The 18,312-nt window shown below is 41.6% G+C and overlaps 1 protein-coding gene across 1 annotated transcript in view; it reads right to left on the bottom strand.

Annotated features, from left to right (window-relative positions):
* Positions 1 to 479: 479 nt before the first annotated feature.
* Positions 480 to 18,312, bottom strand: part of RANBP17 (RAN binding protein 17) — a 170,003-nt gene continuing 152,170 nt past the window's right edge. The window contains exons 26-28 of the mRNA XM_081906702.1: positions 13,139 to 13,237; positions 7,353 to 7,480; positions 480 to 1,187 (exon numbers count right to left, since the gene is read on the bottom strand). Of these exons, the coding sequence (XP_081762828.1) occupies positions 1,091 to 1,187; positions 7,353 to 7,480; positions 13,139 to 13,237 (324 nt within the window). The 3' untranslated portion in view covers positions 480 to 1,090. The remainder of the gene's footprint in view (positions 1,188 to 7,352; positions 7,481 to 13,138; positions 13,238 to 18,312) is intronic.

The raw sequence follows: 18,312 nt of genomic DNA, 5'->3' as shown, positions 1-18,312 counted from the left end.
GAAAGTCATCTAATCTTCCTTGCTGTATTATATTATATTGTTTTAATTAGTGTTTTTATAGTTGTTCTGATTTTGAGTGGAGTGCCCTATCTGGGTGGATGGAGCAGCCAAGTAATTTCGTTGTCCCTGAGAGGGGGCAATGACAATAAAGATATTATTATTATTATTATTATTATTATTATTATTATTATTATTATTATTATTATTTAGGGCCATTTAAGACGAATATGCCCTTTAGGTGCTGTGACAGGAGCAGTATGTTTCTTTAAAAATATTAAAATTCATTTTAATCCTACGCACAGTTACAGGCAATCCTATACACAATTACCTGAAAGTAAGCCCAAATGAAAACAACAGGACTTTCTTCTGTGTAGACCTGTGTAGGATTGTACTGGTAATTCTTGTGCAAGGAATACTTTAGCAGTCAAAACACAAACTAAAGCTCTGTATTTTGTCCTAGAATGAAACATTCAAAATACTTGAGTGTGAAACGAACATTTATTCCTTCTCAATTAAAGAATGGATCATCACCTGTAAGCTTCAAAAAGTACGACTTTCTTACTTTAATCCAGAATTGTTAATTTGCATTCTGCCAATTTTCTGCTTGTCAACAGTGCACTTAAGACATAAAGCTTTTAAAAAATCTACATATCTACATATAGCCATATTGTTTACAAATTATGCTTTCTGTTACTGTTTAGATGAAGCCATGAGAGAAATAGATGAGACATCGCTTTTTTTTAAATTCTCTGATATTGGTCTAATCACGGAACTGAAATTTCCCAGCAATGCAATTTCAGAAAGAAAATACACATTTTATTTTGTTCTTTGGTTAGATATTGTTTCTGCACCATTTAATTGTGAAAGGGGATAAGAAGTTTGGATACAGAAGTTCAAAATGGTTCTTAATGCCAAGTGTGATTTTACATTGTTTCCAGTGTTACAAATCCTTACATTTATGCCAGAGATATAAAAAGGCAGAAGTTATTTAAAAAAATATTTTCTATTAAAGTCAAACCCTATCTAACAATATTGTGGTTCCCCAACCTTCAAAGTCTGTTCATTTATCAAACATCCTCCAAGTTCAGCATCAACTCATCATTTCTGAACTGCTAGATTCTGACGCCCCCTCGCAGCGCAGGGTTTCAGCCATGTCTCTGCGGAAGACCGACATATTCTGTGTGAATCTGGAACCAAGAAGACACCAAACATGTCAAATGTCCTTTCGGGCGAAGCATTTAGAGAAAGCTGCTAAGAATTCTGAAAACAAAACCAGTCCTTTGTTAGAATTGAATTGCTATTGCCAGAAATTAACTCCCACAGCTGCAAGAACTCCTATAAGTAAAATAAACACCTTTTAAATTTTTTAACAGATGATGATTATATTTGGATTATTTTAGTCCTTATTTGAGCTGGAAAGGAAAGCCCCCAAAGCATGTGAAGGTCAAAATAAAGGCATAGCTAAAACCTGAAAAAGTCTGGTTAATCAATGCAGATGAACTTTCCTTCTCTATTTAGCGGTGAAAGTGGAACAATTTATGCATATGAACAGTGAAGCCTATTTCAAACCATTATCAATTCTCTGAAAAGTCTATAAGTAGCCATGATTATACCTTGGGTTTAGATTTCCACCAACGTTGTTTTGAAAATGAGAAGCAAACTTTTAAATCCATCCCTCTGATTTGCCCAAGGGTGAGAACCTTTTCTGTGCGGTTAATGATTTTGGTGTATTAGTTGAAGGCCTGTTCTTTGAGCCTTACAGATCCCTGCCTTACAAACAGCTCCAGACTGGTTTGGAATTGCGACAAGCCCAAATATTTAGGGTGAAGACACAGTCACTCTCTGTTTAGTCTACCCCATAAGAATGCTGCGAAGGTAAAACAGGGGGGAAAGTAACAAAAATGGATAAAAATAACAATAAAGATCATGTACATCTAAAATATAATTATTAGATGCTATTATACTGCCCACAAAGTAGCAGTTATAATGCAGTACAGTGGACCAGATCAGCACATATTTGGGGCAGATTTCTCTACTCTAATTCAAGCCTCAAGCTAACAAATGGGCAATTCAAATGGTTCCTACAAGCCTTTATGACAGGAAAGAAAGAAAGATTCTCCAACACTGGAAGGAAAGATTTTCACCAGCCGTTGCACAAAGGGCTTTCCATATTAGACTGTGCAGCCTATCCCAGGCCAGAGCTTCTAAATAAATATTTGGGCATTTGGTCTGCAGATACTGAGCTTTATACCTTAGTAGTTGTGCTGAGAATAACAAAATCTTTGTACCTGAAGCACTGCTGCGAGCTGTAATTGTACCTTGGCATTGGGGGGCACATTGCATTCAGTGACTTTTAAATTTGGCCCCAAATGCAAATCCCACTGGGATTAGCTACTGTATGGAGGGCGATTTTTCACTGCTGAAAGTTGCCGCCAATCAGTTGAATTCCTGGCAGGTCCTGCCAGTGCCTGCAAAATAGCTCACCTGAGGTCAGACTGAAAGATGGGAAGCCCCCATCGAACTGTCAAAGCGGCATGTGGGAGGTGAGGAGACAAAGGACCAGGCCCACTGCAGCCAATCCTGTGTCCTTGCTGGGATTATGGAAGTGAGAGCTGGACCATAAAGAAGGCTGATGGCCAAAGAATTGATGCTTTTGAATTATGGTGCTGGAGGAGACTCTTGAGAGTCCCATGGACTGCAAGAAGATCAAACCTATCCATTCTTAAGGAAATCAGCCCTGAGTGCTCACTGGAAGGACAGATCCTGAAGCTGAGACTCCAATACTTTGGCCACCTCATGAGAAGAGAAGACTCCCTGGAAAAGACTCTGATGTTGGGAAAGATGGAGGGCACAAGGAGAAGGGGACGACAGAGGACAAGATGGTTGGACAGTGTTCTCAAAGCTACTAACATGAGTTTGACGAAACTGCAGGAGGCAGTGGAAGACAGGAGTGCCTGGTGTGCTCTGGTCCATGGGGTCACAAAGAGTCAGACATGACTAAACGACTAAACTGTTGAATTCTAGCCCGTCTTGAGGTATGTGCCTATCTGTTCAGGCACCGGCTGAATTCCTTAGACCTCCCTCCGGCGACTCCCGGCAGGATAAAACATACGAGGTCCGTTCCGGCGATTTTCCTCAGGCTGTGAGGAAAACACACCAACTGCTTCTCCTCCTTCTCCTCCTCCCTGCATATCCCCAGGGAGGGGAATCAGACACAGACAGAAATGTATCTACATGTCTTTATTTGTGTCTTTTAGCAGTCATACAGTAAAGATGTCTGCTCTCTTCAACAAACAGAGAGAAACTCCACCTCACCCATGTACATCCTGTACAGGTCATATGACAAACCCACTGAGCTAACATCCGGTGCTCAGTACAGAATGGACTGCCCCTTTGTGCCCATGGCAACAGTCACAAACTTCCTGTTTGGCTTTCCAGCCACAAGCAGCAGACTGAGCTGCTTTAGCCTTTGCTTGCTGCAGCATTGGTGCTTTAGAATAACATACTCCCCCTAAAGTATCAATGCATGCTGCGAGCAAGGCGTCATCCAGAGAAGAAAACAAACAGTTGTTATACTTATAACATTCCCCTGTTGTTTCAGTTCCACCCTTGGAACTACCCGCCACTGGTTTTACCAATGTACCTCTCTGGTTGTGTGACTTCCAAGGAATGAGTGCATCTGCATTACCTTGGTTAGCAACTCTCTGTTGTGCCTTTGTCTCTGACTCAGACACAGCTTCAATTTGACCTTGGTCGTTTACAACAGCAACAGCTAAGTTAGCAAACTCTTGTGAATACCTCTTGGGTGGTACACCCTTCGTTGCTCTCTCAGACCTACGTAAGAGGTGCTGCTCTCCTTTGCTTTCTGGTTCAGCCTGTGAACTCTCTGGAGAACCAGTACTAAGCTTAATCAGTGGTTCATCCTCCTCTTCTGAGGGTTTAGTCATTATCTGAGATTTCCTCTCAATGACCGTGACAACTGAGCTGTCTGAGCTATCGCTGTCATCATCAGTACCACTGAACTCAATAAGATCAAAATCATCATCATCAGAATCATCATCAACTCCTGTGGGAAATGTTTGAACAATCACTCTCTCCTGTTCAGGAGCACTCTCTAGGAATTTTGTGAGAATCACCTGACCAGATTCAGACAAAATTACTCTGTAGAGACCCTTTTCATAACCCACAAAAATGCCTCTGGCATTCTTTACTCCACCTGGAGCTTCTGTCCTCACATGAGACCCAAAAACCTTGAAATGGGCAACAGAAGGTTTTCTGTGGAACAGTTTCTCAAAAGGAGAACATCCCAACTCTTTTGGAAACTTTCTCAACCACGTGTAACAGAATGACATTAGCGACTCAGCCCAGTACTCATGTGGCAGATGTGAACTTAGCAATTGCGCATGCATTCCCTTTTGCAATTCTTTGTTCACCCTAACACAAACACATTTGTTCCAAGCTTCTTCAGAACTAGCAGTTTTGTGTCTTATCCCTTTCTTCTTCAGGAACCTCTGGAACTCCTGTAAAAGAAAAATTGGCTTCTCATCTGTGCAAAGACAATCTATGTCAGCATTATGCATATTTTTAACTTTGTCACAAAACTCTTTAAACCTTTCTAAGGCTTCTTTCGGTCTCTCCAAAAGATAAATCCAGACAAAACCCGTAAAAGAATCAACACATATTAGGTAATACTTCGCATTGCCTCTAGACGGTGCTAAAGGACCAATCACATCAGCATACACCCGCTGAAATGCCCTGTTGACCCTCGAGGTCACCTGTTTGGCGTTTTTCTCAGCTACACCTGCAAAAGAGATCACGTTAGAATCACAAGAATTACATTCCATGTAATCACTTTGATCAAAAGTCAACAAATACAGTCCATCTTTCTCTTTGGCAGAAAGATACAACTCTCCATCTTTGTAGATCTCGCAGTTCTGATCATCATAGGACAGTTTTAGTCCCTTCTTGGCAATCTGCGAAACGCTGAGCAGATTATACTTCAACTCTGGAACCAAATAAACATTGTTTATAGTCAAGTTCAGACTTTTAAGATACACAGTCCCAATTCCGGTCGCTTCCAGCTTTTGACCGTTGGCTAGTTGCACCGCGAAGCTTTGCTTCTTAAACGTAGAAAATAGTCCTCTGTGTCCTGTCATGTGAACTGTGGCTCCAGTGTCTAGGACAAAGAAGTTTCCCACCTCTGGTGTGGCTTTTAGCGACATCAAAGCCTTTGCAGTCTTTGCCTTTGGCTTGGTGTGACCTTTGTCTGACGCCTCAGACTTTGTGGAGCTCGCCTTAGCTCCTCTGTTCCGACGTGGCTTCTTGCAGTACCGCTGAAGATGCCCAGTCTGGTCACAATTGTAGCATCGGACAACGTTCAAAGCTACAGCGTCTCCTCCAGTAGCAACAGCAGTGGGGGCGTTAGAACTCCGTTCTTTGCTCCCCCTGTCCTTCACTTCCAGGGCGGCAAGTCTGTCATGTTCATTCAGAACCACGGCAAAGACCCTCTCCGAAGTGAGATCCGCTGCTGGGAGAGACCCCAGCTGACTGGCAACCGTTTTGTAAGTCCGATTCAGACTGTTGATCACCATGAAGCAAAACACTTCCTCCTGCAGACGGAAGTTGCGTTCCACCATCTGTTGACGCAGAAATTTCATTTCCGTCAGGTGCGCTTGAACATCTCCATCAGGCGCAAGCCTCAGGTTGGTCAGCTTCTCAAAATACAGCAACGCTGAAGAACCTGCATCTCTCTGATGTGTCCTTCTCAGCGTGTCCCAAACATCTTTCGCGTGGTGTAAATCTTGTATGTGGATAAGCTCAGAGTCTGACACGCACAGAATTATAGCAGTTCTGGCCTTCACATCCTGTGACTCCCAAGCACGCGTTGGTGCTGCTGGAATGGGGTTCTCAATCACCCCAAACAGTCTCTGATTCTGCAGCAGGGCCTTCATCTTAATAGACCAAGATGCATAATTGTCACTGGTCAAAAGGGGCGGAGAAGGCAAAGCTCCCTTCTTGGCATCCATCTTGAGTCCTTGCATTGACTCTCAAACACAAGCCTCTAAAATCCAATAGCTGGCTTGTTTACACTCTGTGCACCTGGCAGCTCTCAACGCTGGCTGCGTTGGAAATTTCCAAGAGCTCTTCAGACTCTGAAGACAAAACATTCCATTTTAACTTTCACTTCTCCTCTCTGAGGCATGGCCTTCGTTGCTAAGCAACAGCATTCCTTTTCCTTGAACAGGAAACCACAGGAATGTTTGGAATGCGGTTTCTCTTTTGACTGGAGCTGTTTTCCCAAACGTTTCTCCCTCGAAGCAGAGAATAAATCAATCTGCATTCACACTTCTAAGCCCGAAAATCTCATACCTGGGCTCCGTTGCTTGGCTTTCAGATTCTTCTGGTCAGCTTCTGGCTGCAGAGAATCATCCTTCTCACCTCAGGCTTCCATGGAGGCCACTCCTTGATGCAGAGGTTGATGAAAACAGCAACCATCCTCTGCTACCACTGTTGAATTCTAGCCCGTCTTGAGGTATGTGCCTATCTGTTCAGGCACCGGCTGAATTCCTTAGACCTCCCTCCGGCGACTCCCGGCAGGATAAAACATACGAGGTCCGTTCCGGCGATTTTCCTCAGGCTGTGAGGAAAACACACCAACTGCTTCTCCTCCTTCTCCTCCTCCCTGCATATCCCCAGGGAGGGGAATCAGACACAGACAGAAATGTATCTACATGTCTTTATTTGTGTCTTTTAGCAGTCATACAGTAAAGATGTCTGCTCTCTTCAACAAACAGAGAGAAACTCCACCTCACCCATGTACATCCTGTACAGGTCATATGACAAACCCACTGAGCTAACATCCGGTGCTCAGTACAGAATGGACTGCCCCTTTGTGCCCATGGCAACAGTCACAAACTTCCTGTTTGGCTTTCCAGCCACAAGCAGCAGACTGAGCTGCTTTAGCCTTTGCTTGCTGCAGCATTGGTGCTTTAGAATAACATAAACAACAACAACACTGTGGTGAGAAGCAGACACACAAAAGCCATAAATCATGCCACTTCTGTGGCAACATCATGGATTTTATCCTTAGTTCTATGTTCATGGCTTTCTGAACCCACCAACACTAACAATAAATCTTGTTCCTGTGTAATGGCTCGGCTACATGTTCGCTATTGCCTTGGCACAAGATGACATTTCCATACATATACATGCACACACACACTGCTGTCTGAGCAACTGTGCATTTATTGTGTGTAACATACTTATCTGGAAAATCCCCTATTTTAAGATTATTTTATCAGTCACAGATTTTTCACATTCTTTTCTCTATCTCAGGATATAGTTAAGCTTACCTGTCTCTGTTCTTTACTAGAAGGCTTTGTTCCACTCCTTCCATTAGGTTGCTAAAGCACTGATGAAGGACTTCTTGTTTGTTGGCAGGCTGACTGTTTATCAAGCTGGCTCTTAATTCACTGAAGTACTGAAAAAACAAAGAAGAAATAGTTATTAAAATGATGGAATGTAGCATACGGCTGAGTTTACAGGATCAAACTTTCTATTTATTCATTTAGTGCTACTATCTCTCTCTCTCTGTGTATGTCTGTGTATATATATTTCAATAATATATATATATTAGCTATATGTGTGTGTGTATAGTGGTACCTCAGGTTAAGTACTTAATTCGTTCTGGAGGTCCGTACTTAACCTGAAACTGTTCTTAACCTGAAGCACCACTTTAGCTAATGGGGCCTCCTGCTGCCGCCATGCCGGAGCATGATTTGTGTTCTCATCCTGAAGCAAAGTTCTTAACCTGAGGTATTATTTCTGAGTTAGCGGAGTCTGTAACCTGAAGCGTATGTAACCTGAAGCATATGTAACCCGAAGTACCATAATATATGCAATAATGTACTGTGGAGCACAGTTTTTTCCATTATGTAATGGAAAACTGACAGCACACAATGTCAAAGCATAGTAAGATACCAAACCTCTATGGAGAGGTTTATGGAGAGGAAGATTTCCTCACTTTATGGAGAGGAAGATTTATTAACATACGAAATGAACAGGAACCAGGTTGCATTCAACTTTTTTTTAAAAATCACCTCTTACCACCCTGCTGTGCCGCATTAATCATTCTGTTAATGCTATCTCTCAAATCCTAAGAAGCCAACAACTTTGTAGGGAAAGACCAGATCCAGCTTTCCAATTAGCAGCAATTTCCATCCTTGAAGCAGCCAACAAAAAGGCTACAAAGTTCCTGGTGTACAGAGGATTGAATTTTCAAACTCCAATAATAAGTGAGCTCCGTCTTGGGACTATGTATATCTAGTTCCAGCTACAGTTTGGAATGAGGCACTTGATCATTGCAAGGTGTTCCAGGGCTCTTTAGCCCAGCCTCATATGCTGTGGCATCTTCAAATACTTCTCAGACAAGAGCAAGACACAAGCAAAACCCACGTGGGTCCACTGTACCCCAGAGCCAAGTGAAGGCAAGAAGGAACAAGATTATTGTAACACACAGGACACTGACCAGAAGAAGCTAGTTGTGTTTACATCCAATTGAAAGCAATAGGACTAAGGCCAGGACTAAGCAATGTAATTTAGTCTTCCTATAAGGAACCGAGCAACCCATTGTTGGTGAAGGAAAAACTTATTTTTCTTATCTTTGTTAACATTTTAAGCACTGAGATTAGTTAAAAAATTTCCCACAAGGGCTCCTTTTCTTACAACTGCTTGGTCCTCACTCTGAATTTTAAGTTCAGTTGGGCCCTTTAAAAAAAACCAGTAGATCTTTTGAAAGAGGGACCCAAAGGCTAACCTTCCTAATGGTTTTTGTTGGCATCCGTCTGTTTTGAGACACAATGGAGTGCCCCTCTGGGGGGTGAAGTCAAATTGCTGTGTCTGCAGCACCGCCCCTTATAATAATCCTCTGCTATTCGAGGGAGGGAAGGAGATGTTATCTTGCCACAAATACCCCCTCTCTTATCTGGTTTAAAGGATTGTATAATGTGCCACAGTGCAATCTTGTGGCCCAAAGCACAAACGAAATCAATTTCACTAAATGTAGCAAACACCCACCCCCACCCACTGCGCAGAACTGGGTGCTCCCCGCTAATGTGCTAAAAAACCCCAATGAAAGTTTTCATCAATGGAGGGTGCCGCTAGGGGCGCCTTGGAAGATGGCTGACAATACCATCTATCCGGCTCGCACAAGGTAATTAGAGGCTGATTACGGGGAGTATATCAGCCTCCCTTCTTCTTCCCAGGGGGTGGGAAGATGCTGCCTCGCCCGCGGTTGCCCATAAATCACCCCCGAGTTTGAAAGAAGGAGGGGGTGGGGGCACAGGGTGGAAAGCCCTCGAGCGAGGTCTGGAGCTCCCGAACGCCGCTTTCAAGAGCGAAACCAGCTGCATTGCTTAAGAAAAAAAAAAGTTGGAGAAAGTAAATGCAGATGTTTCGAGCGAGGTCAGGAGTGTATTATCTGCTAAATAAATCTACCACTGAGAAGATAGAGTGATGGGACAGAATGAACAGAGGACTACATCAAAGAATCACAGCCATGTCGGTATGTTGAACGGAACAGAAAGGAGGGGGACTTTCTTCTTTTTCAATATGATTTACCTAACAAACCCCCCTCCCCCTTAGAAGAACTGTCACAATGACTGATAGCAAGTGAGACTGAAAAATAAACTGTGTGGAAACAAAAAATACTAATAAAAGGTTTTACTTTGGGAAAGATCTGGAAAGGAGGGAGGCTTTCTTGTGGCGTAGTTACTAAAGCGACCCGCCATTATGAGGCAGACCTTGTTGCAAGATTTGCAGTCATAGGGAGGGTGAGCCACTGTTTTGTTATCAGGTTTGGATCGTAAATTTGAAAGCGTAATAACCCTCCTGGAAAGACTGATTTATGGTGCAACTGGTCTGGGAAAAGTAAGGAGCGGACGCCTAGACTGTATTTCATCAGAACTGACTAAAATGGCGACTGCCGCTTGAACAGGACTTTTGGGCTTTTGGATCTATGTGAAATGAATTACGGGAGAGCATTACAAAGTTCACACAGAAATATAAACAAGGCTGCTTCTTTCAACTCGCTTGTGGATACAACTCGGAGGTTATTAAGAAGAAAAAGGATAACGACAAGGAGATGAGAAGATGGGACTGTGAACATCAAAGCCGCAGAAATTTAAGATGATTGGACCCCTACCGAACTCGAAGCATGGGTACCCCCCACAAAAAAAATTTAAATTTGGTTACATATTTGGACTTTGTGATATGTATTGGTATAATTTGGAATAATTAATATATGATTGGTTTGGTAAATGGAAATTTAATAAAAATTATTATTATTTTAAAAAAGAAAGTCTTCATCAATGAATGCTGAGAGGTGAAACCTCATTGTAGTGGGTTGTACTGGACTAGGACTAGGTCTGGGAAGTTGAACCTAGAGAAGCTCACTGGCTGACCCTTGTCCCATCATTCCCTTTTAGCCAACCAACCTCACAGGGTTGTTGTGATGATAAAGTGAAGGACTGGACCATGCACACTGCACTGAACACCTCGGAGAAAGAGAGGTAAAAATAAATTACACTGATGATAAGCATAATGCAATGGCAGGCTTGGAAACACTGATAGCACCAGCCTGCACATGTTTACTCAGATGTAAGTATAAGTGTGTTCAATGGGGCCTACTCGCAAGACAGAATTGCCACGCCAAATTGCATCCAAATTGATGTTTCCTGCTTGGCAGGGGATTGGACTCGATGGCTCTTGTGGTCTCTTCCAACTCTATGATTCTATGATGTTGGAGCCGCAAACTGAAACAAACCACTGCTCAACACTATATTTCTGGCTTCTCAGAAACCGGAGCAGCAAATGTTACGGATACTCGAAGCGCACAGATTATTTGCTGTTTTGTATCCTTTATATCAAAATATTACCCAATAAACCTATTAAAAAAACCCACCCAACCCAGTACCTGCCTCCTTAATGCAGACGAGTCCTTAATGCAGAAGACCTACTGATAAATAATGACACGCATATATACATTCCACGGCTAACCAAGCTCCATGATCATTAGAATGCAATATTGTTCCAGAAGAAAGAAAATTGTGCTAGCCTCATATTTCTTACTATTCATGATTGCATGGCTATATCTCCTTGTGAAATATTTAATTCCTTCTTACACTAAAGCTGCTAAAATCAAAACCACATAATTAATATAGAGTCAGGCTAATATTTAATACTATAAATCAGAGGCATTGGCTAAACAAAAATGTTGCCAAGAACAAGATTGGGAATGCATAAGACTACTTATTTCCGCCTTTTATAATGATGCACTGACTCAGGGCAGATAGAAAATGATTAGTTTTCCTCCCAAAGTAGGAAATATTGCTTCCATCTGTAAAGGATAATATTGTGATGTCATAAACTTTTTCTAAACACTGAATTTGCCCTTATTCCCTCTCAATCATTTTAAAAGAACTGCTCCTCGTATGGAGGTTGGATTTAAATCACAATAATACACCAAGAAGATGAATGACAGTGCTATTGGATATGGTTAAAATTGGATCCTTCAGCACAGGTGAATGATGAGACGGCGCTTCTATACTTGATATATTTTCTTCTTCTATTAGTTTCCTACCAGGGCTGGGATTTCGGTTTGAATTTTAATGTATGCGGCTGCTGCTAATCTTAGTGTCTTATTTTTTCCCAGCACCATCTTATTGTATAGACAATTCATTCTCCAAAGCAGTAATGCACTGCCACTTGTGACTGCCCAGGAGATAAATGAATTTGGAATAAAGTCAGAACGCACACAGAAGTATGGAGAACGTTACAGGTCAATATCTCCAGGAACAATCCCTCAGTATCTGCAGCAAGCCTGTATATGTTCAGACGGGTTTGCACGGCTATACAGAAATGGTTTCCTTTTCAACTGGGTACCTGACCTTAGCCTCAAGTCCATAGACCCAAATTTGCATGCAAAAACCCTACAGGGGGTGATTTGTCTGAAAAATGACTCCTCTGTCCACCACAAAGCCTGGTGGTGAATATCAATGATGGGAAACCCCAGGATTCTAGCTGTTTACTGACAACGGTCAGTTCTTTGAGAGGCACTGGGTGCAATCACATTTTGGGCTGTGCTTGCACACCAGCATCATGAAAACTTTTGAGAAGGAGGAGGGCTCCCCTCGCCCCCCAAATTCTCCTCTGCTGCTTCAACAGACGCATCAGTGGAGGAGCAGACACTGCATGTGGTAAGTATCAGGAGAACCCTCTCCTTCAACTGTGATAGAAGGAGGGCAGAGTGCAGGGATGGGAAACCTGGAGCTCTCCAGAAGTTGTTGGACTCCAACTCCCATAGCTCCAGACAGCATGGTCAGGGATGATGGGAGCTTCCTCCTTCCCACTGGTCTAGAAGCACAAGTCAATTGTTGTGAGCTAAAGGTTTGAATTCCGGTGACGGGGTGAGCTCCTGCTGCTCTGTTCCAGCTCCTGCCAACCTAGCACTTCAAAAGCACACCAGTGCAAGTAGATAAATAGGTACCGCTGTGGCAGGAAGGTAAACGGCGTTTCCGTGCACTCTGGCTTCCGTCACGGTGTCCCACTGCGCCAGAAGCGGTTTAGTCATGCTGGCCACATGACCCAGAAAGCTGTCTGTGAACAAATGCCGGCTCCCTCAGCCTGAAAGTGAAATGCGTGCCACAGCCCCATAGTCACCTTTGACTGGACTTAACCGTCCAGGGGTCCTTTACCTTTACCTCACACACTGAAAGAATCTGCAGAAGGGGTTGTGGGGCATCATTATCTAGTCTCAACCCCCCATATTCCTGTATGCCACCATGCATTTAAGGGAGAATGTCCTAAATTAGACTGTTGAGGTTGACCAGGGCTAGAGACATGAGCTACATAATGGTTTGGGAATGTAGAGGAGATTCATTTTTGTTATGCAAAGAATATAGGGTTTCTTTTTGCAATATGAAGTGTCTCCAAACACCTCTGCCTGATCCAAGAGACTTATTTCTTCCCTCTCCTCATTCTATTACACCCAGCAATGGACTGTGAAAAACAGCTTGTCAATACTAAGACTGACTTGTCTCATTTTTAATCTAAACAAATGTAGTAGTTCTGGAATACTTACTTTCTCATTGAGAAGTATAAGGCCCAAGAGGGGTCTCGAGACTGACCACTGGTTTCTGCAGTCCTCAAAAATTATGGTGTTCATGAGAATTGACATCATCTGAAAAGAAAGAAAATGACCAAGAGTGTAATTGGTGAATATACCACCATGCATGACTAATTCCAGCTCCGAAATAAATGAACAGAATAAATAGAATTTCAAGTATTGCAGAAGTTACTTTTGACATAGCATGGTGTTTTAACCAGACAAGCTATTTTTTTAAATACAAATTAACCTATGCAATATATTAGTTATTTCCTTTGATTCCCAAATAGCAACCCTATCCGTAGCTTATTATAAAAACAGCAGAAGGGGGAATAGGAGAGAAAACAGAAGTAAAAATAATTAAGGTAGACTTGTGTCTACCTGTTTTGAATACAGGCTTTAATGCAAACTTGTCAAACCCCTCGCTTTATGGAGATAATCTAGAGCCTTTGGACAGCTACTGATTGAAGACCTCCAATGAGGGAGAGAGCATCACCCCTTTAGGTTAGAGTTTCCCAAACTTGGATCTCCAGTTGTTCTGGGACTACAATTTCTATCATCCCTAGCTAGCAGGACCACTGCTCAGGGATGATGGGAATTGTAGTCCAAAAACCTTTAGGTAATTGGTTTCAATGTCAAACTGATCTTCTTATCAAGAAATGTCTCCTGATGTTCAACTGAAACCTATCCTGCTGTAATTAAAGATAATTAGATCTAGTTCTGCCCTCTGGGGCAGCAGAGAGTCTTATTTATTTATTTAAAATTTCAATCCCACCAATAAGGTAAGGAATGAAATATAACAATGGATATTACAAAGGAGAAAGGAGAAGGAACACAAAGAGAAATTTATATAGTGGTAGAACGCTAAATTGTTTCATGGGGGACATTTCCCATGAAAATACAGGATATGAATGAAATTCAAGTGTGCCATTATTGAGGATGCAAAGCCACAGAGCCGTATTTCCAAAAGCAGATTTCTGTAGTGAGATGGAAGGAATTGATGCTGGCCTTCAGATAATTGAGATGTTGCAGAGAGCTTCCTGGCCTCTTCTGAGAATGAACAAATTTTGTTTTGGGACACACTATCGTGAGCTTTATAGTGAAAAAACCAAAGTAAACAAGACATTTCATAGTTTATAGCGTCCAGAACACAAACATGAGGTAGTGCCCAAGTAGGTTTAGAGTTCTGCATTTGTAAAATTTGGTGAGGAAAAAGTAGTCCATTGCTGTAACAAAATAACTAAAAAGTCCTCATCCCAGCATCAAACACAAGGAAAATCCTTTGATTATTTTTTCAAAACCAATGAGTAGCAGTGAGGTGAGTCCCCCGAGACCTGACATACACTGCAAGCCAGATTGTAATAACTGCCCAAGAAAAAGTCAAACAACTTGTTTCACTAAATGAAAGAAATTATCCAGACCTTGCAAATTACTGAGAACAAGGACATTGTCAAAGCTTCATCACTAGTAGTGTAATGGGGAATACAACCTAGGCCTCTTTTCATTGTTGTCAGCACACAGGGATGACTATTACTGAGGCATACAGGTTAAAAAGATGATTCAAAATGGGCTAGAAATCTAATCTATCTATTCACGCACGTCCTCCTAAACTAGGCCTTTCTCAGCTTTGGGTTGGACTACAACTCCCATTATCCCTAATTAGCATGGCCAGTGGTCAGGGTTGATGGGAGTTGTAGTCCAACAACATCTGAGGAGTCAAGGTTGAGAAAGGCTGTCCTAAGAAAAAGAAGGTACCTTTTCCCACATGTGGTGGACGTGTCCTAAGGTGACAGACTTCTGGGAAAAGATATATAATGAACTGAAAAAAATGTTGAAATATACATTTATCAAGAAAGCAGAAGCCTGTCTACTTGGAATAATAGGAATGGAATTGCCCCCAAAAGACGTTAGACTGTTTTTGTATGCCACAACTGCAGCGAGAATTTTACTAGCCCAAAATTGGAAATCACATGAAATATGAACAGTGGAAGATTGGCAGATGAAGATGTTGGACTTTTTGGAGCTGGCTGACTTTACTGGAAGAATCCACGATCAGAAAGAGGAGGAACATCAAGAGGATTGGAAGAAATTTAAGGAATATTTAGCTAAATATTATAATATAACATAAGTGGAAATACTTGCAAGTACCAAATTGGCCTAGGATTAAAGTATGTTGAATTGTATAATAATATGGATTGAGAATATTATGAAAAGGAAGGAAGATAGTAATTTGAATAAGTTAATTTTATTAGAAAGTGGATATTGGAAAATTCCCTCAATGTGATTTAATGAAACTCAGGGAGGATTCGAGGAAGTCACTTAACAATGGAAATCAAATTGGATTTTTAATAGTAAGATTTATTTATTTTAATGTTTGTTTGTTCTTCTTTTCAGTATGTTTTGTTATTTTGTGTGTGTTATATTTGTTACAAATTTGGAAAACTAATAAAAAAATTGAAAAAAAGAGAGAAAGGCTGTCCTAAACACCACCACCGCCACAATGCTGTTCCATGGGAAACTAAAAGAATCAAAATTACTGGACTTCGGAAGCTGGCTGACTGAAGTAGAGCGTCTGCTTTGCAGGCCCAAGGGCCCATGACAGTTTCACTTAAAAAAATCTCTGACAGCAGATGTCAGAAAAGAACCCTGGTCTCCTTGATGCCAGTTAGAGAAGACAATGTTGGGTTTAATGATTTGGTTTAGGTCCCACAACTGCTTTCTGAGCAGAACATCCAGTGTCTGCAGCATTAGGTACCAACTCTTGCCAAATAACTTGCAAATACAAAATGGTTCTGCATGAATACTTAGTACAACACGCACAGTTTTGCCTGTGCTTTCCATCTCTACAATGGTCTGATGCAACAAGAGCCTGGGTTCACAGAAACTGCAATATATCTAGGAGAGGCGGAGAGTATAATGTACAAGATTTGTTTTGGGGAATTAAACCATACTGCTCTTTGTTAGAAGCTGAACACAATGTTGCTGGCTGGTGGTCTTGGTGGCACAGATTCTGTGTGTCACTAAATAGGCAGGATCTCAATTTAAACAGCAAATATTTAAAGCAAGGAGCATTTGGTGTGAGTTGGGCCTAAGCCGGGTGGTTACTGAATTGTTTGGAAAGCTGTACCCAAAGCAGAGAGTGAGGTCTGCTGATGTTGGTGATGCAGTGACTGAAAAATACAGATGTTACAATCTTAGAAAGAACAGCAATCAATGGAGAGGAGATGAATACAGTTTAAAACAACCCTGAAACAAAGTGGGACACTATCTTGTAGAAACAACAGTCAATAAAGTCCAATGTAAAAAAACACACCCCATTTTTGTGCTTTTAGGAAGGAGGGTTATTTTTAACATTTACATTTTGATTATAATCTGCCATCTGGCTCTACATTGGGCTGCGAAGTGAAGCTCTGATATAAGAAGAGTTAGCATGGAACACTGAACATATGAATCAGCATTGGGACATGGGGAAAGGAAATAAAGGCTGTTTTAGTTTGCTTTCCGAAGTATCGTATGTAGGATGTGGGAGGTTAGGCCTCAGAAGGAGAGGAAACCATGTGCGTCATATCTAGTTTTGAACACAATGTTTTATAAAAGGATACCAACACATTCAAAGGAATGCAACAATGATAAAGGGCTTTTGAGCAACTCACAAGTGGGGAAAGCTTGAAAGAAAAAGAACATTTGAATTTATTGCCTGTTCTCATTACACATGCATGATCCAGAGATAACGCTTGCTCTCTGGACTGATAGTGGTTCCAGAAAAAAGACACATCCTCCAACATTTCTAGTAAAAGAAACTTACACCTGAGCAATATGATCCAATGAAAGAAAAAGCTAAAAGTCATTAGCGGAAAACATAAGATATGCAAATAAAACATAGCAATTCCCTCCATACTGCAACCAAACAAACAGAAATCAAATGGGGCTTCTATTGCAGTATATTAATCTTATATTTTATATTACAATTAAATTACAATTATTTCAGTTTAACATTATCAAATTGCTGTTTTTTAAATCAAGGTCTTCGCAGCACTGATATAAATATCTCCCCTGGGTGGTTTCATAACTCAGTTCAATGCAGGGGTATGCAATCTCCTAAATGCCATGTCTTTTTACAACTGTGCAGAAGTTCCGTACGTCAGTTTAACTGCAGCAGAATAAATTTAAAACAAAAATTATCACCTAGTCCAGCAGAGCTGTGTGTGCATAATGCTAGCTGAAAGAGGAACTGTAAATAGGCGTTGTACTATGTGCGGCTTCCATGTGTCCCCATGTGCATAGCAGAACCCAAAGCTCAGTGAGCCAACACACAGGAAGCTGGATTGGGCCACAATAATTTAATCTAGACTGAGAGTAAAATTTGTAACCTTCAACAAAGGTGAAAGGAACCATGCAAAATACACTGTAGAGAGACATAAAGATTTGTGAAAAATTAAAGGTGATGTGCACGTTCAGGACATAGCTATACAGTGGTACCTCTGGTTAAGAACCTAATTCGTTCTGGAGGTCCGTTCTTAACCTGAAACTGTTCTTAACTTGAAGCACCACTTTAGCTAATGGGGGCCTCCTGCCGCCGCCGCCAAGTTCTTAATCCGAGGTACTATTTCTGGGTTAGTGGAGTCTGTAACCTGAAGCGTCTGTAACCCGAGGTACCACTGTAAATTCCATGATCAGTCCTAAGTTGTACCTCATAACCATTTTCAAGTGTGCAAGGAATGAGCGAGGCCTCTCACAAACTGAGTTTTTGTGCATACGAGGAAAAGTAGGAAACAGTGCAATGTGCTCTGATGTGCACAATTCATGTAATGAAGAGTGACAAATTCTCTCGATGAATGCGGCCTTCTAAAACTCTCCGCCTTCCAACCAAGAAGATCTAGCAATCTGAGTAAAGTCAGGAAAAAATCGCAAAATATGCAAATGCTTTGCATACAGGTCCAAGTTCAAAACCCTGGCTACTCCTGGTTTTTTGTTTTTTTAAGAAGGATCTCTGATAGCACGGTTGCGGAAGATTCATCTTGCCCTAGGCTTTGGAAAGCAGATGCCTGTCGCAGCAGAAAATAATGGGCTAGAGTAGTGTTTCCAAAGCTGGGAAGATCTGGGGGGAGTGGGATGAGTGTAAAAAAAGAAAAGAAAAAGTACAAAAGAAG

Source organism: Podarcis melisellensis, assembly GCF_964234715.1.
Source record: "Podarcis melisellensis genome assembly, chromosome: 3".
NCBI lineage: Eukaryota > Metazoa > Chordata > Lepidosauria > Squamata > Lacertidae > Podarcis > Podarcis melisellensis.
This window is presented reverse-complemented; position numbering and strand designations above follow the sequence as displayed.